The sequence below is a fragment of the Phacochoerus africanus genome, chromosome 7 (genome assembly GCF_016906955.1).
Source record: "Phacochoerus africanus isolate WHEZ1 chromosome 7, ROS_Pafr_v1, whole genome shotgun sequence".
Lineage (NCBI taxonomy): Eukaryota > Metazoa > Chordata > Mammalia > Artiodactyla > Suidae > Phacochoerus > Phacochoerus africanus.
The window spans coordinates 5,093,916-5,119,155 of NC_062550.1; the positions used below are offsets into that span (position 1 = coordinate 5,093,916).

Genomic DNA, 25,240 nt, shown 5'->3' on the forward strand with positions numbered 1-25,240 from the left:
ACGGTGGCCGGGTGTGGGGCGGGGCGGGCCCGGAGGCCCCCAGGGCATCAAGCCCTCGGAGGACCGCGGGCGCGCGTCGGGAGGGGCCATGACGTCATACCTGCAGAGCGCAGCTTCCGCGCCGGCTTGGACGCCGCGGCGTCGTGACGTCACGGCCACGGACCCCCCCCCCCCCCTTGGCCCGCGCCGGCTGGGGCGGGGCGCGGGCCGGGCGGCGCCGTGACGTCACGCCTGCGGAGCGCCGCGCGGCGGTTGGGGGCGGCGGGCGCGGGCTCGTGCGGGGCGCGGGCTGGGTGCGGGCGGGCGGGCGAGCGGTGCGGCTCCGGGGCCGGGCGGCGGCGGCATGGCGGAGAGCGAGGCCGAGACCCCCAGCACGCCCGGCGAGTTCGAGAGCAAGTACTTCGAGTTCCACGGCGTGCGGCTGCCGCCCTTCTGCCGCGGGAAGATGGAGGAGATCGCCAACTTCCCGGTGCGGCCCAGCGACGTATGGATCGTCACCTACCCCAAGTCCGGTGAGCCCCGCGCAGACCTCGCCCCGCCCGGCTCTGCGGCGCGCCCGCCCCGGGGGCTTCCCGTCCGTGGCAGGGAGGGCGGGGGGTGGTGGTCGTCCGCGCCGCCGCGCCCACCACTCATCCGGTGCCCGGAGCCCGACAGGGCGGGGTGGGTGGGGGTCGGCACGCAGTAAGGGAAACCAAGGCCAGAGATCTTCGGAGGTGGGCCCCGGCGTCCGTGGCTGGAAGCGTCCTGTGCGGATGGAGCCTGCTTGGCAGGAGCTGCCAGGAGGACAGGCCCAGGCCCATTACCCCTCCCTGCGCCCCCCCCCCCACCCTTGCCTGGCGGGCTGTGTGACCTTGGACAGTCACCTAGCCTCTCTGTTCCTGGGCCCAGTTCAGCCTTTGATGAGCGCAAAGTCCTGGTGATGATCTGGAAAGGGGCACCAGGGCTTCTGCATCTCTCGTTTCCTGCGTGGGCACCGGCTGGGGGATGGGACTGGCCATGCTCCGAGTGCGTGCCTGGTGTGTTCCCTTGTTTCAGGGCCGCCTCCATCCCCCTGGTATCGGGCAGAACCAGGCCATTCACACTTGCTAGCATTAACTGACGTCATGTCCATGACAACCGTGTAAGGTAGAGACATTCACCCCCACTTTACAGTCTAGGCACTGAGGCTCAGAGAGGGGAAGTGGCTTGCCCAAGGTCACACAGCTGATGAGTGACAGCTGAGATTCAAAGCCAAGCGGGTCTGTGTCCAGGACCTGACACAAGAGATTATCGTTTAGTGCCTCTGCTGAGGTTTGCAGGGAAAAGAGGCAGCTTTCCTGTCCTTGGAGCACTCCTGCGGGTTCTCCTTGCCACTGTATCGGAGAGGGAGGGAGATGCCCCACTCCAGATAGAAGCCTGGTATAGAGAGTGGTGGCCTCGAATTCTTGTTGGAGGAGCAGGGGAGACAGGTTCCTGGAGGCCCTGCTGTTCTCCTGGGGGTCCGAGCTGTACAGCATCCCAGACACTGAGGGCTAACGTCTGATCCTCTGAGGGAGGTTGGGGAAGGGGCTGTGGGTGCAGGGCCCAGGGAAGAGTCTGGAGCTCCTGCTGGGCTGTCCTTGGGAAGAAGGAAAGGAAGGGGTGTGGGGATTCAGAATTGTGCAGATTTTAGAGCCATAGGTATGGTTCATGTGCATAAGCTTCCCCCCTCCACCAGCTGGGTATGGGTGGGGCTGTACTTTGGCCCCTCCCAGGAAGTGGGATCAATACAGACTAAAAATAGCCTCCTGTCCGTGTAGGGCAGGGTTTGCCTCCTTCTGAACTGCGAAGAGCTTGGTTTGGGAGCTCTTTAGGATTTCCGAATTGCAGATGCGTGATTTGTGGTTCTGTATTACTCTGTCCATTTTACAGCGAGGAGACAGAGGGTGAGAAGTTAAGTGGCTGCAATGGTGGGGGAGGCTCCAGCTTAGAGGGTCTTGGGGCATGTGGGGTGTGCTTTAGAGGGGCCCCGCCCCAGGGGCCTGCTGGGGCTCTGAGGGGCCTTTCTGGGCACCTCCGGTGGGGGACAAGGTGTTAGTTTAAGGAACTTTCCTAGAGAACCCAACTCATATCGCTCGTAACTTGCATCTTTTGAAGACAAACACAAGCACACCCTGGAGTTTTTCCACAAGGAGCGTAAACATGTGGCTCTTTCCTTTGGTGCCTGGGAACCCAGGTGGCTGGAGACCCTTGTGTGGGGTCCCTTTGCAAAGAGCCTTACAGAGCCTCCTTTTTAAAACTTAAAAAAAAAGAAAAAAAAATTCCGCCAGCCTTTGTGGCCTTTCCAGGTCCTTTCTGTTTTCCTTGTCTTTAACCTGAGGGTGGGTGGCCTGGAGACTGCCCTGTGGAGCTGCCTGTACGTGGACTTCAGGTGGGCCTGGTCACATTTCCTATCCCTTGCCGTCCCTTCCTTCCCGACTAGCGCTGGGTCTGCAGGGGACACTGTGCTTAAAGATTAAGAGCCTGCTCTGGAGCCGGACGCCTGGGTTTGAGTGCAGCTGAGCTGCTTACTGCTCGATGGCCCTGGGCAGATGACACGTTACTGATGACAGCTTTCACTCCCTGGGCACCCATGGTGCCCAGATGCTTTCCTTGGTGCCTGGGGTGCAGAGAAAAGGCCCATCTGGTGCCCGTCTGGTGCTTGTCCTCAGTGAGCCCCCGGTCTCGAGGGACAGGCAGCTCCAGGGTGGCGGGGGCGGGCACTGGGGTGAGGAGGCAGAGGGTCCCTTCCTTCCCCGCCTCACATGAACCTCAGGATTCCTTGGGTTCCAGGGCCCGAGTCTGGGGATCACAGTGAACTTGCAGGTGGTGGAGCCGATAGGGCGGGCAGGGCCCTTGGCCACCCCCGCCCTCTGGTGGGGACCGGGCTTCACAGCGTGGGGCCGTCTGGCGGTAAAGGTAGTGATGATCGGATCCTGCTTTTTTCCACACCACTCCACTACTTCTAGAACTTTGTGTTTCTGACGTTTGAACCCCGGTGACGGGTTGGGACCGTGCCGTCTGATACAGGAGCCTCTGGCCACAGGCGGATGTGGAGGTTTGATGCGTTGAAGTGGAGCGGAGTTAGAGATTCCATTCCTCAGTAGCAGTCGCCCTACTTCCCGCGCTCCGTTCTGCGGTGGCGGCGGCTGTCACGTTGGGCAGCACGGGCGTCAGATACCCTCCCTTGTCGCCGGACCTTCCGTGGGACGGCGCCGGTTCAAACCGCGGCCCCCAGAGTGGGAGCCCGTCGTGCCTGCTGAGGACGCTCCTCCTTGTTGCTTCTGGACTGTCATTCATCCTTGTGGCCTCTTTGGTCCAGGATTGTGGCGTGTTAAATCCGATTGTGTCTGACGTCTTGTGACTGGCCCTGAGGGCCCCGAGGGCCCCAGGCCTGGACGTGTTCCTTGGCTCGGCCAGCGCACCTGCCTCCTGGTTTTCTTTTCCTTTGGCTCCCCACCCGTCTCGAAACACATCCTTGTTCTCTTGCCACTGACAAGGAGGGAAGCAGTGAGTCACTGCCCGGGGCAGAGCATCTGGCCCCAGCTCCAGCCCTGTCACCATGTGACTTCAGTTGCTCATGAAAAGTGAGAGGGTCGGACCGGACGGGTTCATTGAAGTGGTAAATTTTCGACAGCTTGGGGTGGGGAGCCGTGGGGAGGCGCACAGGCCCCAGGCTAGATGCTGTCGTCATTTCCTTGGTGCGGGTCACCAAGCCGAGGAGAGGTGGGCTCAGGGACGGAGAAGGCGATGCTGTCCTGCAGGAGCCACAGTGACCCTGGGAAGCCAGCTCTTGACGGTGAAAGCTGACAAACCGGGGTGGTCACTCTCAGGGGCAGGTCAGGGGCCCGGGAAGGAGGGCTCGGAGAAGGAGGGTGGTCACTGGAGGACCGCATGGAGGAGGTGAGCGGGGCCTGGACCTGAGGGCTGGGGGGTTACCACTCAGACTGCTGTCCCGCCCTTTCCCTTGTTGGAGCTTTGGAAGTGTCCCATGTTCTTGGGAGTGTTTCCTTCTGGGGCAGCAAGAGGCCCGGGGAGGGGAAAGGGCGGAGTGCGCAGTTTTTACTTGTAGACGGTGGTGGAGATGAACCAGTCGCAGGAAGAGCTGGCAGAGGGACTGAGGGGATGGCAGCCGGCACGTACCCAGCATCTGTTCGGTGCCAGACGCCTCCCAAGTTTTCACATACGGTTTTTGCATTTTACTTTTGCCTGGGAGGAGCGTGTGGCCTCAAAATGTGGATCAGGAAGCAGGATTTCGTGGGGGGACTTGTCACCCGCACCGAGCTCACATTTGTTCCAAGATCAGTGTGAGCGTCCCTCCCTTCCAGTTACACCGGGTAATGACTGTTCTCCAACCCAGTGTTAAGTTTCCCGCCTCCTGGGAGAGCGTGCAGGGGCCGGAAAAGGTACCCGGTTGCTTTGTCCAGCATCTCTGTCATCTCCCCCTTTCCCTTCCTTCTCCCCCTTCCTCTCCTCCTCCCTCTTCCTGCCCTCTCCTCTTCTTTCAGCTGTTTGCTCGTAATCAAGAGGCCTTGGAATTGGGGGAGGAGGCGGGGTTGGGGGCAGGAGGCGGGATCGGGGGGAGGTGGGATTGGGGGAGGAGGCCGGGCGCCGGGTTGGCCAGGGAGACATTCTCCTCTTCAGTATATGGGTCTTGGAAGGAATGCCTCCAGAAGAACCCTCAGGGTTCTGGGGAAGAAAGGAGCAGGGGCCTCTGGGAGGAGCATCTTTCTGATGCCAGTGGAGTAGGACGAGGCTGCCGGGTCCCCCTCTGAGTTGCAGGGCCTCACCCTGGGCTCCCGTTTCTCATCCTCGTAGTCGGTGCTGGTCTTTCCCTCCCTCCCCCGTGCACTGGTTACTTGCTTCTGTGGAGCCCACACCCAGTGGGTGCACGGTCTCAGCCCCTGCTGCAGTCTTGGGCTTCTTCCCCTCTTACTGCTGGGCTGTTGCGTGGTCTGCCCCCGCCCCTTCTGGTTCACCTTCTACTCTCCAGCCAAAGTGACTTCTTTGAAACACAACCCTGACCCCCTGCACTCCCTTGTTAGACCTCTTCCCCGACTCCACATTGCCTTCAGCCACAGTAAACGCGGGGGTCCGAGTTCTGTCTCCATTCTCGCCACCACGTGGACTTCGTGAACACACCAGGCTCCTCCTTCCCGCCGTCTTTTGCTCCTTCCGTCTGGTGTGCTCTTCCCCTCCCCTCCCTCTCCTTTTCCTCCCCTCTGATTATCTGAGGAGGATTTCCCGTTTTTATTTTAAAGCTCCCCTCGTCTGTTCGCTGTGGGACTGTCCATCCTCTGCCTCCCTCCTGTGCCAGCCTTTTAAGGTGGCCCTCCATTGTCTCCTGGCTTGCATAGCTTCTGTTGAAAAGTCAGCTGTAAGTCTTTGTTTGTTTGGGAATGGATCTTTGTTCTGTCTGGCTGCCTTCAAGCCTTTTCTCTTTCTCTTTGATTTTAAGCACTTTTAATATTATGTGTCTAGGTTTTGGTTTTGGTTTTTCCTTTTGGGGAGAAGGATGCTTATCCTGCTCGGGGTTCTCTGAGATTCTTGGATCTGTGGTTTGGTGCCTTTCCTTATTTTACAAAAGTTCTCAGCTATTATCATTGCACGTATTTCTTCTGTCTTGTTCTTTTTTCTTTTGAGATTTCAATTACAACATGTATTGATTGTTTGCTACTATTCTGTAGCTCTTGGATGTTCTATCTTTTCACTCCTTTTCTCTTTGTTTCTCAGCTTGGGTAATCTCTGTTGACCAGTCTTCAAGTTTACTGATTCTTCCATTTATCGAGTCAGGTCTACTGATGAGCCGTTGACAGCATTCTCTGTTTCTGTTACTGTGTTTTGAATCTTTCCTCTAGCATTTCCTATAGTTTCCATCTTTGCAAACTACCCATCTGTTTGTGCATGTTGTCCACCTTCTCTGTGAAGTCTTTCAACATTGTATTGTATTGTATTTATTTTTTGTCTTTTGCCTTTTCTAGGGCTGTTCCCGTGGCATATGGAGGTTCCCAGGCTAGGGGTCCAAACAGAGCTGTAGCCACAGGCCTACGCCAGAGCCACAGCAATGCAGGATCTGAGCTGCGTCTGCAACCTACACCACAGCTCACAGCAACGCTGGATCCTTAACCCACTGAGCAAGGCCAGGGATCGAACCTGCAACCTCATGGTTCCTAGTCAGATTCATTAACCACTGAGCCACGCCAGGAACTCCTCTTTGAACATTTTAATCAGATTAATTTTGAACTTTCTGAGTTTGATTCTGTTGAGTGTTTTGTCTCTTGGCAGTGGATTTTTTTCTTCTTGCCCTTTTTTACATGAGTAGTACCTTCTGGTTGAATGCTGGGCATAGTGTGCCAGCATCAGAGTCTGGAGTCCGTTGTATTTGTGCTCAGAGATGGGCCTGTCTTTTCCTGCCAGACCGCTAGTGTAGTGGTGAGTTAGTCTGGTAGGAGTAGGCTGTGTTTGGGTTCCTTTGTCACGCTGGTCATTTGAGTGACCCTGGTTTTAATTCCGGTAGGGTCATCTTGTGCTTAGCGTGGGGACTGTGTTTTTCTAGAGGGCCTTTCCTCAGTGTTTCTGTCCTCCTTTCAGCTTTTGGTCTGAGTCCTAGAGGGGTTTCTTCCCACCTCCTCGTCCCCTCCCTCAGGGTGGGCTGTGTTACTTGATGCTCTGATTTACTGGCTGAGGGGAGGGTGGGGGGGGGGGTCCTCCGTCATATGGTCCAGGTACAGCCTCAGGTGGGCTCTGAGTTCTCGCTGGGGCTATCCCAGTGATCCCCCTTCCTGGCCTCCAACTCTGGTTTGATGGTAGGTCTTGTGCAAAGAAGACTTTCCCACCCCCCCTTTCAGCGTCGGGGGCCTCAGAGCCTGGGGACCCGTTCCCACCCTCCCCCTGCAGGGGCAGAGTTCTTTTCTTTCCCCCGTCTCCAGCTGCGTTGGGTCTCCACCAGCACCCCGGGGGTGGTGGTGACAGGTGTTGCTGCTGCTCCCCCCGTGGCTTCAAGCGTTCTTCCTCGAGAAGAGAAGGGTCCTGGCCGGGTGTCCCTCTCGCTGCAGCTCTGATGCTGAGGAATGCTGTCTCCACCCTGCCACTGCCCCCCCATCCTTCTCACGAGCACCTAGTAGGTCTGCAGAGAAGAATCCCCTGGGTGTCAGCTCTCTCCTCATGTCTCCCGCTCTGCCAGCCTACGGTCACTCTGCATTTTGTGGAAGTGCCACCTGAGTCCTTCTCTCCCACTTCCTGGTGCCTGGCTTCTCTTCCTCCTGGGCCCGTCTTCCTGGATTCCAGCCTCTTGGAAGCTTCAGCTCTCTGAGGGCTGAGTTGGGGGAGGTCTTGTAGTTTATCTGGCCTTTCGTGGTTGGTGCAGGGCCATGCCCCTCCCAGCTCCCTGCACCACGGCGGCAGCAGCACTGCTTCCTGCTGTTCGGACGTCAGGGGAGGCGGTGGGTGTGCCTTCTGGGTGTCAGTGCGCCGACAGTGGGTGCTCTGCTGTTAGCAGGGAGTGGGGTTCCAGCTGGGGCTTTTGGAGCACATTTGGGTGAGTGCAGGGGCCATCAGGAGGCCCCCTGAAACATGCTTTGCAGACTTCCTGGAGTTTTCTGGAAGCTAAACAAGTTATTTCCAGAGGAGCTGGAGAGCCAGAGACGTTGGCTGGGCTTCCTGGGTGCTCTCTGGCGCACCCATGGCTCTCGTGAGGCTCAGCAGCCTGGAATGAGCTGAGTCTCCTGGGACCCCCACTCCCGCCGGAGGCGGGCAGTGGGCTGGGCGTCTGCATGGGTTCTTCTCAAGCCTTGCGCAGACCAGCCTGAGGGGTGGCCTGACTCTGTGCCAGGTGCTTGGGAGGGTTTTCAGGTAAGCAGCTGAGGCTGCCTCTGCAGGGACTAGTGGAGGGTCCTGGGATTTAGTCTGCGTGGCGGTCCTCACCCGAGGGGAGGTGAAGCCATCTGCTGGGCTGGGCTGGGCTGCATCTTCGTGGTGTCCAGGCAGCAGGAAGTGGCCGAGCCAGGATTTCAGATGAGGTCTTGCTCTTGTGGGTTTTGCTGCTCCTGTTGGAGGGGGTGAGGCCCGGCACGTGGGTGGCTGAGCCTGGGGACCTGGACGTGTGGTGGGTGGTGTGGTAAAGAGGAAGCCAGGAATGGTGCCCTCGAGGGTGGGGCGGGCACGGCGCAGGGGGCTCACCCACCAGCTCCCACTCCCAGCAGTGAGGGTGCTTGGAGCCAGGTGAGAGTAGGTGCAGGTGAGAAGCCTCCGCGTGTAGGGGGCCGTACACTGCGCAGCCCTGCAGGGCAGCCGAGGCAGATGGGTGGGCGCTGACAGAGCCAGCCGGGGGAAGGCCTCAGTCTTCGTGCTGGGCCAGGCTCACCCTTCCTGAGTCCCGCGTGCCGCTCTCTCTGATGGGGTGAGTGCCCTGTTTGGAGGGCCGTTGGGAGGCCTGGACGTGACGGTGGGCCCTGTACCCCGTTAGCCCTTCCTTGCATTTCTTCTCATTTCAGCTCCACCTGGAGCATTTTTCCTGTTGCCGAGTGAGAGACCACCCAGATGCAGCACCTTAAGACACAGTCATTCGGAGTTCTCATTGTGGCTCAGCAGTCTAAGAACCTGACTAGTGTCCATGAGGATGCAGGTTCAGTCCCTGGTCTCACTCAGTGGGTTAAGGATCTGGCATTGCCACCAGCTGCGGCATAGGTTGCAGACACAGCTTGGATCTGGCATTGCCATGGCTGTGGTGTAGGCTGGCAGCTGCAGCTCCAATTTGACCTCTAGCCTGGGAACTTCCATATGCCACACTGCGGCCTATTAAAAAAAAAAAATGGTAATCAGCGTAGCCCAGGGTCTGTCCTGATCTCAGCCCGCACACCTGCAGGTTGACTGGGGGTCCTGCTCCGGGCTGGGCTTGGCTGGGGCAGGTCTCCCTCAGGTGTGTCTCTTTCTCTCCTGGGACCAGGAGGCCGGCCTGGGAATGCCCCGCCCTGGAGATGCTAGAAGCACAGAGGAGCCAGCGGGACCACACAGAGCTCTGTGCCGTCGCCTCCCTGCATTGCCCTGGCCAGTCTCCTGACCCTCCGAGAGGGTCACGGTACCCTCTTCTGGGAGGCGCTGCGAAGTCACCTGGCAGGCAGTGCAGAGGGCCAGGGTGGAGAACGGGGGAGCTGGAGCCTGCAGCCCCCTCCCTGACACCCTGCAGCTCACTGGTTTGTGCTCCTGTCCTGCAGGTCCCAGGTCAAACGCTGCTGTTTCAGAGGGGCCTCCCCTGACTTTCCAGGCCCCTCCCTCCTGGGGGGGAGGGCATGCTCTGCCTGATGGGTCACAGCCTCTTGGCAGGGGTTGTGTGTGGGGTTCTGAGTGTGTGTCCTCATCTCTGATCACAGGTGCCCAAGAGCTCAAGGCCCCGGAGCATGTCACCCCAAGGAAACTAAAGGCCACAGCTGGGGAGGGGGCTCTGAGTGGGGCCCCTGGGGGAGCATCACAGGTGCAAGAGAGAGTTGGCTGCTGTCAGGAGGTTGTAGGTCGAGGGCACTATGCCAATCCCGCGTCCCGTGGAGAAGGGCAGACTTCAGTCACATGTTTAGCACCTGCTCTGTGCTGGGAACCACGGCAGAAATGGGACGTGAGTGGGTGGCAGAGTGACAGCCCCCAGAAGCGTCCATGCTTGGATCCCCAGAAGCTGCCCTTCAGACTGAGAATATCTGGGACTATCTGGGTGCACCCAGCAAGAGCTCGGGGTTCCTCACAGGGCAGCGGAGTAGGGGGCGGGGGAGGCACTGACTGGAGGCTGGAAAAGGCCGGAGGCAGGTCCTCCCCGAGCCCAGAAGGGAGCGCAGCCTCGCCACCACCTTGATTTCAGGTGGGGAGACCTGTGCTGGCCCTCTGCTCCCCGCAACTGTGGGGTGATACCTTTGCGTTGTTGTAAGCCTCTGAGTTGGTGGGAGTTGGTTACGGCAGCGGTAAATACTAATGCATAACTAAGACACTCTCGGGAGCTCCCTGTCAGCTCCCCAGGGTGCAGAGTGTGCTGAGAGCAGTTGGACAGGAGGTCCGGGGTCCTCCGGCCAGGGAAGGGCACCTAGTGCGACTCGAGGTGTCCAGGAAGGCTTCAGAAGCAGAGGTCCAAAGGTCAAGTCCGGTTGACCAGGCGGCCTGTGGAAGGTGGGGGCACCGAGCCCAGGGCCGGTGGAAGAGCCCCTGCAGGACGGAAAGGGGCGGAGAGGGGGGGGCTGAGAGGTGGGGGCGGAGCCGTGGCAGCTGGGAGAGTGGATGGAGAGGCTCCTGCTGTCCTGCCAGGGTGCCACCTCAGTGGCGGGACTTGGGGGTGGCAGTGGGCACGGAGAAGACTGGACACAGCTGGCACCTGGTGGAGACCTCTGCAGAGCCAGGGCTGTCTGACGGCAAGGGCTGTGTTTGGCCGTTGGCTAAGGTGCTTAGCAGGGTGGGGTTCCGGCCGAGGTCTGGTACCTACTGGGCCGGTGTTCTTCCCCTAGACCCGTGCTCCGGGAGCCCCCACCCGACCCCGTGGCCCTTTAGCCCTTCTCTCGGGCCGGAGGCAGTGCGGACCCGAGTGGGGCCGGCCCTTGGGTGTCCTCGGACTGCCCCTCAGCGCTTCTGTCCCTGCAGGCACGAGCTTGCTGCAGGAGGTGGTCTACCTGGTGAGCCAGGGGGCCGACCCCGACGAGATCGGCCTGATGAACATCGACGAGCAGCTCCCGGTGCTGGAGTACCCGCAGCCGGGCCTGGACATCATCAAGGTGGGCTGCGGCAGGCGGCCGCCGGCACGTCCCCCGTGGGCGTTCCCGCGCTTCCTCCCCGAGTGACGGGGGTCCTGGGGCCCGTGGGTGGACGGAGAGCAAGGAGCTTCTGGGACCCTGGGTAGCTGCAGGAGAGAGACCCACAAGCCGTGCTGGTGATGGTGGCCCTGGAATTGAACCCGTGGGTGACGTGGCTGACCTCGAGATAGAAAGGAGGCAGGTGCCAGGGAGTCGGGGGCCCTGGGGGCGTTCTGGAGCGGGGCCCCGCCCCATCTCCCCTCTCGCCTCCGTCTGTGGAGGGACCTGGGCAGGATGCGTTTGCTTCAGATGTCTGGTACCAAGACTAGAATAAACATCATCCCGAATCCCGTCCGCTCTGCCCCTCAGACCTCTCTCCACCCTCCCCTCGGCCTCCTCCCCGTTCAGCCCCATTTCCTGCCTGCCCACCTGTCCGTTCTCCCACTAGATGAGGGGTCTGAAAACAGCTCTGAGAGCCACCTCCCGCCCCCTGCCCCCCACCGTGGGCTGAGCCGGTCCCTGCACCCCGCGTGCCGCTGGGCTCACCGCCTCCAGCCCCTCCCACCCTGTGCTGGCCACGGTGCTTCAGCCTGTGTTGCATTCACACGGCCCCAGGGGAGCTGCATGGGGCACCTGCCCGTGCCGCCCCTGCTCTTGGCATTGAGGTCCCGCCAAGGATGGACAGGGTGATGTCACAGCCCTCGCAGAACTCAAGAGTCCAGCAAGGGAGCCGACAGGACAGGAAGACCTAGAGTCCTCGTGGTTAAAGGGAGACCAGACGGGAGCAGAGCGGAACTGGTGGGGCCAGCCTCTCAGTGGAGGTGGTGGGGACTTGGGGACGCCTGAGTCAGGGCTGGGAGCGCTGTGGCCGAGGGAGGGGCCAGGCACATTGGGAGCAGCAGGAGGCCCTGTGCTGAGACCGACCGCCCTAGTCCAGCAGCCCCTGCGCCCAGGGCTTCCTCTGTGGCCGCCCTTGGCGACTCCAGGCCACTCACAGTACCTTTGGCTCAGGCTGTGGGCCCTGAAGAGGGGGACCGAGTCTGGTTCATGTCTGCCCCCAGGGGCCTACGGGGTGGGGGTGGGGTCTATGTGTCAGGTGAGAGGTTTGCCAGGGGGCTCCTGACTGGCCCGAGACCCTGGCCCCCCGGGCTGCTTAGAAAGGCTGAGATGAGCTCCCGCACACCCTCTGAGCGCCTACTCTCTGCCCCTGCAGGAACTGACGTCTCCCCGCCTCATCAAAAGCCACCTCCCCTACCGCTTCCTGCCCTCCGACCTCCACAACGGCGACTCCAAGGTGAGCCCCCCTCCGCCCCCTGTTGCGCCCTCGCCTGCCGCTCCCCACTCCCAGAACGAGAGGCCGACGTGCCCGTCTAGACAGTGGGCGTCACAGGCCCATGTTCTCAAGAGAAGCTCGGTGTGCTGCGAGAGGCCGCCTGGAGCCCGTGTCCAGCATTGTGTCTGGGTTTCTAGCCTTGGCCTTTCTTCACATTTGAACTTGAACTTGACCTGCCAAAGCTCAGCCTCTGCCCATTAGGGCCTGAAGACTCATGGCTCTTTTCACTGTGTCTGATTGTCCTGTTTTCTCAACTGTATTAGATGTATGGGGCCTATAATTCTCATCACCGGGGTCAGAACCGTAACTTTTTTGTGTTCTGCTGATTTTGAAGTAGTTCTAGAGGCATCCCATTGTTCATAGCAGCGTTATCTACAGTTGCCAAGATGTGGAAACCACCTAAGTGTCCCTCAGCACATGAATGGATAAAGAAGATATGATATCTCTGTGTGTGTGTGTGTGTGTGTTGACATATGTATAATGGAATACTACGCAGCCATAACGAGAGTGGAATTCTGCCATTTGTAACAACACGGATGGACTTGCAGGGTAGTCTGCTAAGTGACCTAAGTCAGACGGAGAAAGACACATACTGTGTGATATCACTTATATGTGGAATCTAAAAAATACGACAAAGTAGCAAATGTAACAAAGAAGAAGCAGACTCACAGATACAGAGAACAAAGCAGTGGCCACCAGGGAGGAGGGGCTGGGGAGTCAGAGGTGCAGATGACTGTGTGTGAAATAAATAAGCTGCGAGGATACACTGTACATCATGGGGAGTACTGCCAGTCGTTGAGGATTATCAATGGACTGTAGCCTTTAAAAATTGTGAATTTTATACACATTATATTATAAACTTGTGGCTTATATAATATTGTACAGCAACTATACTTCAATAAAAAAGTAGTCTTAGAGAACAGAAATACAATGAAACGCCCACATGGTTGTCCGAGTCGATGCTGCCGAGTGGACAAGAGTGCCTCCCTGCGACAGAGTAGTCGTGGAAAAGTGTGTGGCCTTGGCACTCGAGGGCTGACCTTGCTGGCAGTGGGGTCTGGAGCGTGGGTTGCATGCCAGTGGACTAACCTCCCCCGTCCCCCCCCCCCCCCCCGCAGGTCATATACATGGCTCGGAACCCCAAGGACCTGGTGGTGTCCTATTACCAGTTCCACCGCTCCCTGCGGACCATGAGCTACCGGGGCACCTTCCAGGAGTTCTGCCGGCGGTTCATGAATGACAAGTGTAAGTGTTCCAGCCCGTGCACCTGACAGCGGGGTGTTCCTCGTTCCCCGAGCGCCCGTGTGCTCCACGGAAACCGCGCGGTCGCCTGCTTTTCCCGCAGACCAAGGGACTGGGGCTTCAGGGTGTCGGGAAGCTTGTCCGGGGTCGGGCTGGTGGGCGGCAGAGCAAGCATCCACAGCAGAGGCCTTTCTTCCTCCCCACATCCTGGGGGTTCTGGGAAGCCCCCCATTAAAAGTATCCCTCATCCCACCTGGATTCTGAGCAGTGAATTCAAACCCAGGTACCTTGGTGGTTTCAGTGTGAGACCCCACGACCTTCAGCCGGACTGGAGGACTGGGCGTGGCCCCCAGCCCCAGGCTGGTGTGGCTGGGTGGGGTACACTTTGGGGAGGGGGAAGGCTGTGCCCTGGGCAGAAAGCTTGTCCCCAGGGGAGGGGGGACCTGGGGCTGAGGGAGCCAGGGCCCTGCCATGTGTCCTCGTCCCTGGAGGAGCGGCTGGGTCACACCCACTGCACTGGGTCTAGGCAGGGAGCCGTTCCCCTGGCAGTAGGGCTGGCAGCTCCTCACTATGGTTCTGTCCCTGGCCTGGGGCTCCCTTGTGGCCAGCCCTGGCTTCTCTGGGTGCCTTTCTGGGACCACAAGTGGGCAGTTTAGAGTTTACTCCCAGCAGAGTTTTAAAATGGGTCACGGGCACCCTTTAATTAAATCTGAACCAGACCCTTCCGCCTGAAGCCTGGAAAGACACTTCCTGTTCTGTTTCCCAGCTCAGGTCACCCTCAGCCTTGTTGTCCACTTGGCAGCCCAGTCAGGGTTGAGCTCATGTGATGATTAGGATAAAATGCGTAAAGGCGGTCCGGGAGGGCGGGACCCCAAATTTAAATGGGTTCCAGGGCAGCCGAACCGGAACTGCCTCCTGAGCCTGCGTGATGCTCAGATCCGCCTTAGTGCACCGATGCCCAGGCCACCCACAGCCTGAAAGCCCTCTCTTCCTACCCTTGAGTCCCTGCTTCACCTGCGCCTGGGAGGAGGGACCCCGGGAGGGAGGGGACAGGTGGAGGAGGCTCTGGCACCTGCACCCTAAGGCCTCTGTCCAACCTCCCTTTGCCCACCCGCCCACCAACTGGCTCAGGCCCATCATGGTCCACCAGGCATTTGGAGCGTCCACTCCTGTGGTTTATAAGTCCTGTTTGTGTTTCTGCTTTTATAGAGCAGCCACCTGCATGAGGACAATGCCATCGTAAACAGCAGGTGTCCGCCAGGTGCAGACTGCCCCATGGTACAGGGTTTAAAGCCTCCTGCTCAGAGCAGAGCAGTTAGAAGTCATCTCTCCAGGCCTCTCCACGTTGTGAAGGTCATAGCACTGCCCAGCACGGAAGCTCAAGGCCACACACACTAGCTGTGGCCCTAACAGAGCCTTCCTGCCCTTGTACGTGGCCTCCCGTGCCCTTCTTTCTGCGGTCCCCCCACCTCCAGTTCCCCTGGCGTGCCGTCTCTGTCCGAGGTGCTGAAGGATGTGAAGCGCCAAGTGCAAGAGACAGGCCATGAAAGGATGCTCTTCCCTAACAGCACGGACAGACGCTCTGCCGGAGCCCCGTGTGGGTCGTGACCCCACAAAGCAGGACACGGGAGCTGGGGCCGTGCGTCCAGCCCAGGAGCAGGATAGAGGAATCCCTGCGTGAGGGACTGCTCTCCTCCCACTGTCCCTGCCTCTGTGACCCCATTCATGGTGACCATGGCCCTCGCTATCCCCGAGTCACTCTCCTGTCCAGCCTCCACCCTGCCCCATCCCCAGTTAGCCTCGGTTGCCTGTGAGTGTTCTCTGGCAATGAGAGGGGTTTTCTTGCCCTCTTTGTCTGTGCGCATGGACTGCTCTGCCCCAGGGCCTGCCCGCTGGGTCCGTGTGCCCTCCGTGGGCATGGCTTTGGGGGCCTCATCTCAGGGCCCCAGGGGTTATCAGCTGGTCCTCGAGTTACTTTGATGGCCTCCTTCTCTGGACTTGCTGGTCCTGTAAGTGGAAAGGCCAGCCTGGCTCTTAGGTCCCACCCTGCATGTGCACTTGCTCCTGGTCCAGGCGCAGGGGTGTGCCAGGCCGACAGGGAGGATGCGAGGCCTGGAGCTCAGGGCCCTGCAGGTAGAACTGCTGCCGCGAGGAGACTGAGGCCCTAGGCGGCCAGGATTTCCCAGCAGTGGGTTTCCAGCGAGGCCTGGCTGAATGCCTGCTGGTAGATTCATTCCTGCCCACAACCCTCCCCTTCCAGAGCCCCCCCTTCACTCCTCATAAAGTGCTGGCCTGAAGAGGGCCTTCTGCTTTGACCTGGTCCCCAAGGCCCCCCTCAGCAGTCCCCTTAAACCCCTTGGGACCCCTCACTGGACCGTGGGGCCCAGGCTGCTGCTGTGCTGCCACCTGCTGGCTGGCTGGCAGAATGACGTTGGCGAGTCGGGCTGGGGCAGGGGGTTCCATCTGCAACCCCCTGGTGTTCCCAGCCTCGGGCAGACACCTTGGGCAGACTTGTAAGTGTCGGAGGTTGTCAACACTGGGGGGCACAGGCTGCGTTGTTTGAGCTGTGGCTCTGCAGGGCCAGCAGCAGCCCTTCCACTCGTGGACTCGAGTTCAAGGAGGGCCCTCCCCGCCCCCGGAGCTTCCCAGTGCTGCCCCCAAGGGCCTTTCTGGCCGAGAACTCCATGCGCTGCTCTCGGTGCCACCGCAGCTGTGGGGGTGGCACAGGTTTTGTCATCGCCACGTCCATGGAGGAGGCGGCGCAGGAAGACTCAGTGCCTATCCCGTGTCTCCTAGCCCGTGAGGCTTTGCAAGGCCGGCTGCCCCAGGCCCCAGCCCCGTCCCGTTCTTCCACACTGCTCTCCCACTGCCCTCCCATCTGCTCCCGCCGTCTGTTGCAGAGCCCCCTCCATGGGCCCCTCCGCTTCTCATGCCTTTAAGACCCGTCTGCAGCCCTGGGCCCCTGGCCTGCTTCCTCTGCTGCCTCTCCCTCCCTTCACTGCCTGCCCAGCCCTTACCCATCCTTCCAGGCTTGGCCGGTGTGGAGGGGGCTTCCTGTGTCCACGGGCCTCCCTCCCAGGGCTGGTCACTCCAGAGCGCCATCTCCAGCCTCTTTGGTGGTTGGCTGCCAGGCCAGGAGCTCCTCCAGCCCTGGACGGTGGGGTTGTATCCACAGGGCCCAGTGTTTGGGGGGGTGCTCAGGTGAGTGAGGGCGCAGGTAGCACGGCTACTACTCGGGCCAGCCCCTGTTCCCCAGCGGGCCCAGGGTCCATCCAGATCTGCTCCCCATTGCCCAGCAGGCCCAGGGCCCCCACGTCCTTTGGCCGAGACCTTCCTCTGATTAACACGGAAGCCCCGTGGAGGTCGTAGGGACGGGCCTCTCAGTGAGTAGGCAGCAGGACTCCGTAGTGTTTATGAAGGATGTGGCGAAGCAGTCTGGCTGCACTGTTGGGTACATCTGCCCGTGTGACCCCAGCCCACGCCAAAGCCCTGAGGAGCGTGGGAAACGTGGGGGCTGGTGGGGCCTGAGCTCTTTGCCCGCCCCGCGCCAGCCTCGGTTGTCAGGACAGGGCTCCTGGCCTCTCGTCGTCCCTGCGACTTCCTGGTTCTGCAGAGGAGAGGGTCCTGCCTGACAGACCCCATCCTCAGCTCTGTCTTAGAGTCTCCTACACCCCATTCTACCCCCGACAGCAAAACTGGTGACAGTTCTGGGCATCACTGTCTTCCTGGTCGCCCCTCGTTAGGGGAACTCATGGGTGCCAACCGTCATCGCAGAAGAGGAGGCCTTCACCCCCAGGGCTGGGTCGAGGCCTGGGCAGGAGGGACCCGTGCAGAAAGGAGGGAACATGGGGCTTGGATGGGCTCGTGTGGGGCTGCCCGGGAGCCCAGGCCTTCCTGGGTCACAGCCCCAGGCAGCCAGAGAGGAGCCTTCTGGAGAGGGGGGCAGGGCAAGGCCACTCCCGCGTGCCCACTGCCTCCCGTGACGGCTCCCCTGTCTCCTTGTCCCCGCAGTGGGCTACGGCTCCTGGTTCGAGCACGTGCAGGAGTTCTGGGAGCACCGCATGGACTCCAACGTGCTCTTCCTCAAGTACGAAGACATGCACCGGGTGAGTGCCGCCCGCGCCGAGCGCAGCCGGAGCTCCCCACTGGGAGGGCAGGGCTGACCGCGGGGCTCGGGAGGCCGGCTGGTCCCAGAGCCCCCCCTTCTCCGGTCAGTGCCCCCCCCCCCCGGCTGAGTGCAGCCTCTGGGGGGCCGGGTCTGCTGGGCTGTAGAAAGCCCTGTTTGTTAGTTTTCTGCCTCCAGGGCGTTGGAGCAAACAGCCAGCCTCATCCTGCTGCTGCCAGCTCCCTGTCTGTAGGTGACCTGCTCGGGCCGAGGGCTAGGATGGCAGGGTCCCCATTTCTCATTCCAGCTCTCAAACTGCCAGCCAGCCTGGTGGTTTGCCTGTGAACCGGTTCAGGCAGGTGATGGGCAGCGGCCAGGCCCTGGTCTTGTCCCCTCGAGCTTGTTGTCCTAAAGGGGGGCCGACACGTCATGTCCCCCGTCGTCGTCAGCACTTTGACAGCGTGTGTGTGAGGCCTGGGACACTGCTGTCCCGCTGCTGGGCCCGACCCTCCTGTTGTCCCAGCAGGAGTGTGACACCCTCCTTGCTCACCGTGACCCAGCAAGCCTCCCCGGGCCCTTCCCTCTCCGTGTCCTTCCCGTTCCCCGGCTCCTCTTTGCCCCGACCTCAGACTTCTCTCTTGAGCGCCTCCAGTCAGGCCCCCTCCGCCAACCCTGCCCCGGGGCCGCTCTGTCAGGTTCACCACCACCCCTGGGGGCTGAGTCCCACAGGCTGTGCTCAGACCTCGTCTTCCCGGCCCCCTGCAGCTCGTGTGACAGGTGAGTGTGTGCTGTACCACGTCCCTGGCTGCTCCCTCTTGATGCCTCGAGGGCCGCTCACCCCCAGACCTCAGCTCTGGTCTCCTCCATCCCTGCCCCCTCCCGTGGTGGCCGCAGCCCTTCCTGGGCCCTCAGCCTCATCTGTGTCGCCTGCTGTACCTTCTGCTTGGACGTCTGGTGGAGATCGCAGGCTGATGTCACCTCCAAGCCCGGCCCTGGGGTTTGCCCTCACGGCCTCTGCGCCCTCTCCGTCCGCCGAGCTCTCATGGCCCTGCCCTCATTTCTATCTTCTGTCTTTGCCTCCAAGGCGAATCTCTCTCTGACCGTTTCTGGGTCTGCCCCGTCCCCCTGGCCTGGCTTGTCCCCGCCTCCCTGCTTCCTCTCCAGCCACGTGGACGCGGGTTCCTTCCATCTGCGTGGGGCTGCTGGGCGCCGGGCGTTGCGTTCAGGGCAGTGGGAACAGAGGGCCGTGCGTGTTCTGTGTCCGCGTGGACGCGAGTGTCGGTCCCATCGGGACTGTGCAGGGCTGAGGCCGTGGGGGTCCACAGCGCAGGGCGGATGAGAGAAGCAGCCCAGCTCATCCAAGCTGCAGACACACCCACAGGGCCCGGGTCCTGGCCCGTCAGCTTCCTCCTGGAGCCTCGGTCGACTCGGCGACGAGAAACTTAAGCGTTACAGCAGGAGGGAGTGGGACGCGTGGCTTACATGAACCTTAAAGCTGCAGCACCGGCCTTTGTCCCAGCCGCCCTGGGCTGTCCCCAGAGGCTTCGTTATGGGCGTGTGCTTTGTAGACCTGCAAGAGAGGAAACAGCCTCTAGCTTTTCCCTTTTTTCTTTTTCTGCTGCACCTGCAGCATATGGAAGTTCCTGGGCTGGGGGTCAAGTCCAAGCCCAGCAGTGACCTACGCCATGGCTGCGGCAACCCCGGCTCCTTAACTCACTGTGCTGGGCTGGGGATCAAACCCGCGTCACTGCAGAGACAATGCTGGATCCTTAACCCACTGCACCACAGCGGGAACCCCTACCTCTGGCGTTTCCCCTGTGACCCAGACCCTGCCAGTGTTTGGGGACTGCCTGTTGACAGCCTGAGGCTCTGGGCAGGACACTTGGTGATGCTCAGATCGAGAACGTGAGATGTTCTGGTATTTCCCAGGCGGGGGCAGGTAGTGGCAGTGCGGTGGGGCTGTGTGTGGCGAGCAGCTGTGTGCTGTGTGCTCCCCCTGCCCCATCGAGACTGTTCTGCTGCATCAGTCCTGTGCCCTGTGCCCGCTCTGTGATGGGGCCCAGAGGCAGCTTTATGTCAGCGAGCTAAGTGTAACCGAATCTAGCTTCACACCAAGCCAGCTCCTCCCGCCTGGTGAGGGGGGCTGGCCCTGGAGCCTCTCTAGGGTCCCCCGGGGCCTCCCTGCCCTCCTGGCGCCAGCCTAGATTCTGCAGGTGGAGGGTAGGAAGGGGAGGAGAGTGAGCTGGCCTTGCTTCTGGCGCAGTTTCAAAGCACTTTTATTTCTTTCTTGCTGCTGCAAGACCTCGTGTCTGCTTCTGAATTCCCCGGAGGACCTGCGTTTGAATTCCACACCTGGCACTTGAGAGCCAAGTGCCCTTGGGCTGTTTCTTAACCTGAATTCTATTTCCAGACGAGGCCAATATCAGGCTTGTCTCGAGGACTCCACAGGGCCGTGTATGCAGAGGACCCAGAGTCATCTTGGTACAGGTGCGGCCTCTGACGGGCTCCCACGCTCTCTGCTCTTGTCTTCCAGGACCTGGTGACGATGGTGGAACAGCTGGCCAGATTCCTGGGGGTGTCCTGCGACAAGGCCCAGCTGGAGTCCCTGATCGAGCACTGCCACCAGCTGGTGGACCAGTGCTGCAACGCCGAGGCCCTGCCCGTGGGTCGGGGTACGTGCCCCTTCCGTCTGCGTCTCCCTGGGGGTCCCCCTCCTGCTGGTGTCCTGCTTTCCGGACCCGTATCCCCCACGCCAGGGTTCCACTGCCCTGTGCCCCCTTTCTCCAGAGCCCTCTGCTCTTCAGGGGCAAGACGGTGACCCAGAAAGTGCCATCGAGGAGCTGGTATGCGCTGCGGTCACACACACGGTGTCGTCGTTCTCGGGGGCTGTGAGTCCACAGGGGTGGCGGCTGGGGAGTCAGGCTTTGCGGGCGAGAGTTTTTCAGGCAGGTGCCTTCCCAGACGGCCCCGCAGGCCAGACCCTGGGCGGGGGTCTGGGGCTGTGCCGGTTCGAGCGCAGATGGCAGCCTCCAGCCTCAGCGGAGGCGGGAGTTAGAGGAAGAGGCTGGGAGGGCGTCCACGGGAACGAGGGCAGCTTCTCCACGGCCGCCGTGGGCGCTGGCGGCTCAGGCGGGGGGCGGCCCCCTTGGGGGAAGGGGTGTGGGTGTGCTGTGTGTGTACACGTGTGTGATGTGTGTACGTTTGTATGTGGTGCGTGTACAGGTATGCGTGTACATCTGCATGTAGTCTGTGGTATGTGTATACGCGTGTACACGTGTACACACATGCATGTGGCATGTGTAGTACATGTGTGCTTGTGTACATATGCATATAGTGTGTGGGGTGTGTGTACATGTGTGTTTGCGTGTACACGTGTGTGGTATGTGGTATGTGTGTGGTTATGTGTGCATGTGTGTGGTATGTGTACACATGTTTTTGTGTGCACATGTATGTGGTGTGTGGTATGTGTATGTGTGTGTGTATGTATGTGGTGTGTGTGTTTATGTGTACGTATGTGTGTGGTGCGTGTACATGGGTGTTTTGTGTACCTGTGTGTGTACACGTGTGTGCGGTGTGTGTACACGTGTGCTTGTGTGTATGTGTATGTACATATGTATGTGCTGTGTGTGCTGTGTACATGTGCGTTTGGACATGTTTGTGTGTACATATTTATGTGCTGTATGGTATGTGTACCTGTGTGTGCACATATGTATGTGGTATGTGTGATATGTGTATTTGTACATGTGTGTGTGTGTATGTGTGAGGCGTGTATGTGGTATGTATACCTGTGTTTGTGTGTACATATGTATTGTGTGCACATGTGTGTTTGTACACATGTATGTGGTGTGTTTTGTGTACATGGGTGTTTGTACATGTGTGTACACATGTATGTGGCGTGTGGTATGTGTACATGTGTTTGTACACACATGCATGCACTGTGCACGTGTGTTTGTACATGTGTGTGTGCGGTATGTGCACACTGTGGACGCGTGTGTGCTGTGTACATATGTACCTGCGTGTACACATGTATGTGGTGTGTGGTAAGTGCACGTGTGTGTTTGCGTGTACACGTGTATTTGTGTGTACACGTGTGTGGTGTGTGTGCCTGGGTGTTTGTACATGTGTGCGTGTGAGAGAACAAGCAGGAAGTGCAGGCTCTGCGGGGTGCTGGGCAGCCCTCACGGAGGCTGGCGCCCCCTCCTGTGACTTGGGCCTGAAACAGCGTGAGGCGGGGAGGTGTTCCAGGCAGGCGTCCCCAGAGCCACCGTGGTGGCCGAGGCCCTGTGGGCATCCTCCGCACCCCAAGCCCTGGCCCCCGTGCTCCCTGGGGTGGGCCTGGAGGCCTGGAAGCGATGCTGGGCTCCGCAGGCAGCTGAGGGGAGCATGGCTCCGGCCACACCTTCGAGCTGCTCTGGCCTCTGTCCTTCCTCTCGAGAGGCTGCTGGCAGGGCTGGAAGGACAGGGCAGGTCACTCTCCAGGACAGAGACAACAGCCACGTCGCCTTGTTGCTTATTTCCTGGCTGCATCTTCACAAACGTTTATTATTTACAATTTATTTGCTCTTTTTTAGTTTTGCTTTTGCTGTGTTTTGTTTCCCTTGGATGTGGCCTCCAGAACCCCCTTTCGGTTGGTTGGTGTGGCGAGAAGTGGCAAGGACACGCTGCGTGCCCATGTGCTCCCGCCGACGCGTCTGCTTTATCCTTGCTCACCTTGGTTTTGCTTTCTTTCAGTTCTTTTATTTTGTTTTCTTTTAGCTCATTGCCTCTTTGCTCAGAAGACCTCCTAGTGTTGGTGAGCACGCAGGGGCCTGAGTAGCCAGCTGCATTGCTTAAATTTGAGTCATATCACAGCATAAATTGCACTGTCTTGATTCCAAACCCTAAACCAGGTGGGTGACGCCTTTGATGAGCTCTCGGCTGCCTCAGCTGAGAAAAATAATCATGGAGAAATAGATTTATGGTGTGGTTGGTCTAGAAGCTTCTAACTCTGTCCCTCCGGTGTCCTTAGAGGGTGGCCGGAAGAGCCGCTCTTGTTTCCCTTTCCAGCACTGACGGACACTTTTCCCTGACCGAAGAGAAAACCCTCGTCACTCTGGAGCTGTTGGCTCAGCATGTGCAGGCTTGCAGCTCAAACCTGAGGTCCTGCCGGGACAAGGACCGCCTGTTCGTAACGGAGCTAAGGAAGGCTTTTGCTGGAGACAGCAGAGCTCCAATCCCAGAGATCAGGGCTGCAAACAGATTCGAGAGGAGCATGTCAGCCCCCGAGGCGGTTACTGCAAAGCGCAGCCTCCGCAGCTGCCGCAGGTGGGGGCAGTGGCCCCACGTCTGGCCTCTCGAGTCGCCGTTGCTGTTTGACCAGAGCGACTGCGGAGTCTGTCGTTGTGGAAGCAGATTCCGTGGTTTGCCGTCATTTCGAGCGCCGTCCGCCTTCCCTTCGTGAAGGGACGGGTAGACCCTGCCTGTCCAGCCGACTGGCGGCTCCAGGCTCCCTCCCGGCTCTGACCTCTGGCGGGGGCCGGGAAGGAGTGGCGGGGCGGGGCTGTAAGTGACCTTGGCGCTGAGCTGGGAGCTCTGCCTGTGCCACTCCCTTCACATCCCTCCCTGAGGCTGCAGGCAGGCCTCTCTTTGGAACCTTCCCTCCGCCTGGTCAGGAGGCTTCCTGCTCACCAGAAACTGTGCTTCCTTTTGGGATGATTTTTTTTTTTTTTTTCATATTAAAAGTTTCCAGAAGCAAATGCCGCCTTGGTGGCGCTGTTGAGCCGTGACAGTGAGAGGTGGCGTCCGGAGGACCCAGGCCCACCTGGTGCCCGGAGCCATAGGTCCGCCCCATAGATGGATCCTCTGCGCCAGGTGCCAGGGACGCAGCGGTGAACGCCCCCCCCCCCCCGTCGAGGGCCTCAGCCCTGCATTTTTGTGGTGCTGGGGGCAGAGCCTGCGGCCGTGACCAGGCTCGGGAAAGCAGGTTCAGCTAGTCTGTCGCTCAGGTGGCCTGTCCTGCGCCCAGGGGCCAGGTCCAGAAGGGCCCGGGAATAGATCTGGAACCTTCCGGATCCATTTCCACGGCTTCCTTTGGTTTGGTCGCCGGCCTGAGAGCAGGGGGAGTGCAGCACGTTGTGCTCTTGTGTGTGTTTCAGGACGAGTCGGGCTCTGGAAGGACATCTTCACTGTCTCCATGAACGAGAAGTTCGACCTGGTGTATAAACAGAAGATGGGGAAGTGTGACCTCACGTTTGACTTTTACCTATAGTAGCAGCAACAGCAAACTTGCATGCTCGCAGTACCCAGACACTATAGCTCAAGTCCCGTGTGCACTCATCTGTTACTTGCTGGGCAAACTCTGGAAGCGGCGTGACACCGGGGAGGGAGGGAGACGGCCGGGAGGCCGCGGGGAGTGGGCTTCTCTCCCGTCCGGAGCAGCCGCCTCGGCTTTGGAGTTCGGCGTCTGCACGTCTGATTACAGAGACGGCGGTTCTGATGGCCTGGACCATGCCTGTCACGCCTGTGACATATGCAACTAGAATGTCTACCTTTTACAACCCACATGACTTACTGTATTTTATAGAGCTTTTCACGGGAAATCTAAATAAATGTCAGTAAACCAAATAAAAGTTCATTTCCGAGGGACTCAGGAGCGAGCCGCACCCGAACGGTAGAAAGGTCTCAGGGTGGACTCTTCATTTTTGTAGTTTTAGTCCATAAGGCACAGCCACTTGGTTCTCACCTGGTCGTGAGACGCAGGTGAGGACGAGGACGAGTCGGGTGTGGGGCTAGTTCTCAGCTGCCCTGAGCCCGCGGCTCCGGGCGGGACGGGCGCCCGATGGAGGCGGCGACCACAGCGCCTGCCACGGAGGCGCTGAGGACACTCGGCATCTGAGATTTGTTCACAGTCTCGATTTTGTTCCCTGAAGCAGAAACGGGCGTATGCTGCGAGCAGATGCCTGGTCGTAACTTCTAGAACGTCTGGGGTCTTTATTGTTCTGTTGTTCCACCTCAGCCTGCGGCTCTCCCACCGAGACCCGATGGGCGAGTTTAGTGCCAGACTGGGCTGGCGGTGTCACCTTCGTTCCGTTCTGTCCGCCCCGCACCTGGCTGGATCGGAAGGGGCAGAGTTGGGCTCTCTTGGGCCACCGCCCGCTTCACCAGCTGACCCATATTTGGCTGGAGGGGCAATGGGGAGACGGCCAGGAGAGAGCAGGACCGGTAGCCGGTCTGAGCTGCAGTGGGGCGGGCTGTCCTGCTCTTTGCATGGCTGGGGAGCGCCCGAAGTGGCAGTCGGAGCGGTTGCCGTCTTTGCTCTGTGCGCTGCTGTCTTTGGAAAGTACAGGTGTGCGCTTGCTCCTTGTCGAGAGCGGCTTGAACGGGCAGGTGGTCTGCGGCGCCACATGGTGGGCTTGGCGGCACCTGTCCTGAGCATCTGCGAGGGAGGCTGCTTCCTGTGGAATTTCTTTTCTATTTTTCTATTCTTGGTACTGTATGGATGTTGCCGAGCACCACGCGTGATGCTTCTGTGCTGCTTGCATCTTTAATAAAGACGCGTCCCATGTCTTGTGTCCAGCTCATGCCGATGGGTGGAGAAGGGGCCCCTCCGTGGTACCCTCAGCTTTTTGGGGTGACGAGCGTGATCCCCGAACACCCCATCCCTGGGCCTGAGAGGGTCTCCGGCTGGTGTGGGGTCTGGCCGAGTTGCTCAGAGCCGACGTTCCAGGGGCTGACGTCGCCTTGCCCTTTGTCCCTTCACCTGTCACGCCTTTCTTGGTGAAGTGGCAGGAAGGGTGGGGGCGAGGAGAAGGGCACGGGGAGGTT

At 59.9% G+C, this 25,240-nt stretch overlaps 1 protein-coding gene across 2 annotated transcripts; it reads left to right on the forward strand.

The window, feature by feature from the left end:
• The first annotated feature begins 224 nt into the window (after window positions 1-224).
• SULT4A1 (sulfotransferase family 4A member 1) lies at window positions 225-24,926 on the forward strand. Of its 2 annotated transcripts, none has more exons than XM_047786042.1 (7): window positions 225-512; window positions 10,609-10,739; window positions 11,971-12,051; window positions 13,209-13,335; window positions 17,344-17,438; window positions 19,971-20,109; window positions 23,572-24,926. In XM_047786042.1, the coding sequence occupies exons 1-7, from the start codon at window positions 344-346 to the stop codon at window positions 23,682-23,684; spliced, it is 855 nt and encodes a 284-aa protein (XP_047641998.1). In that variant the 5' UTR covers window positions 225-343; the 3' UTR covers window positions 23,685-24,926. The 2 variants fall into 2 exon arrangements, with proteins under 2 accessions (XP_047641998.1, XP_047641999.1); XM_047786043.1 differs by lacking the exon at window positions 23,572-24,926 and adding an exon at window positions 22,193-23,564 and having other exon boundaries at window positions 322-512.
• Window positions 24,927-25,240: the final 314 nt, after the last annotated feature.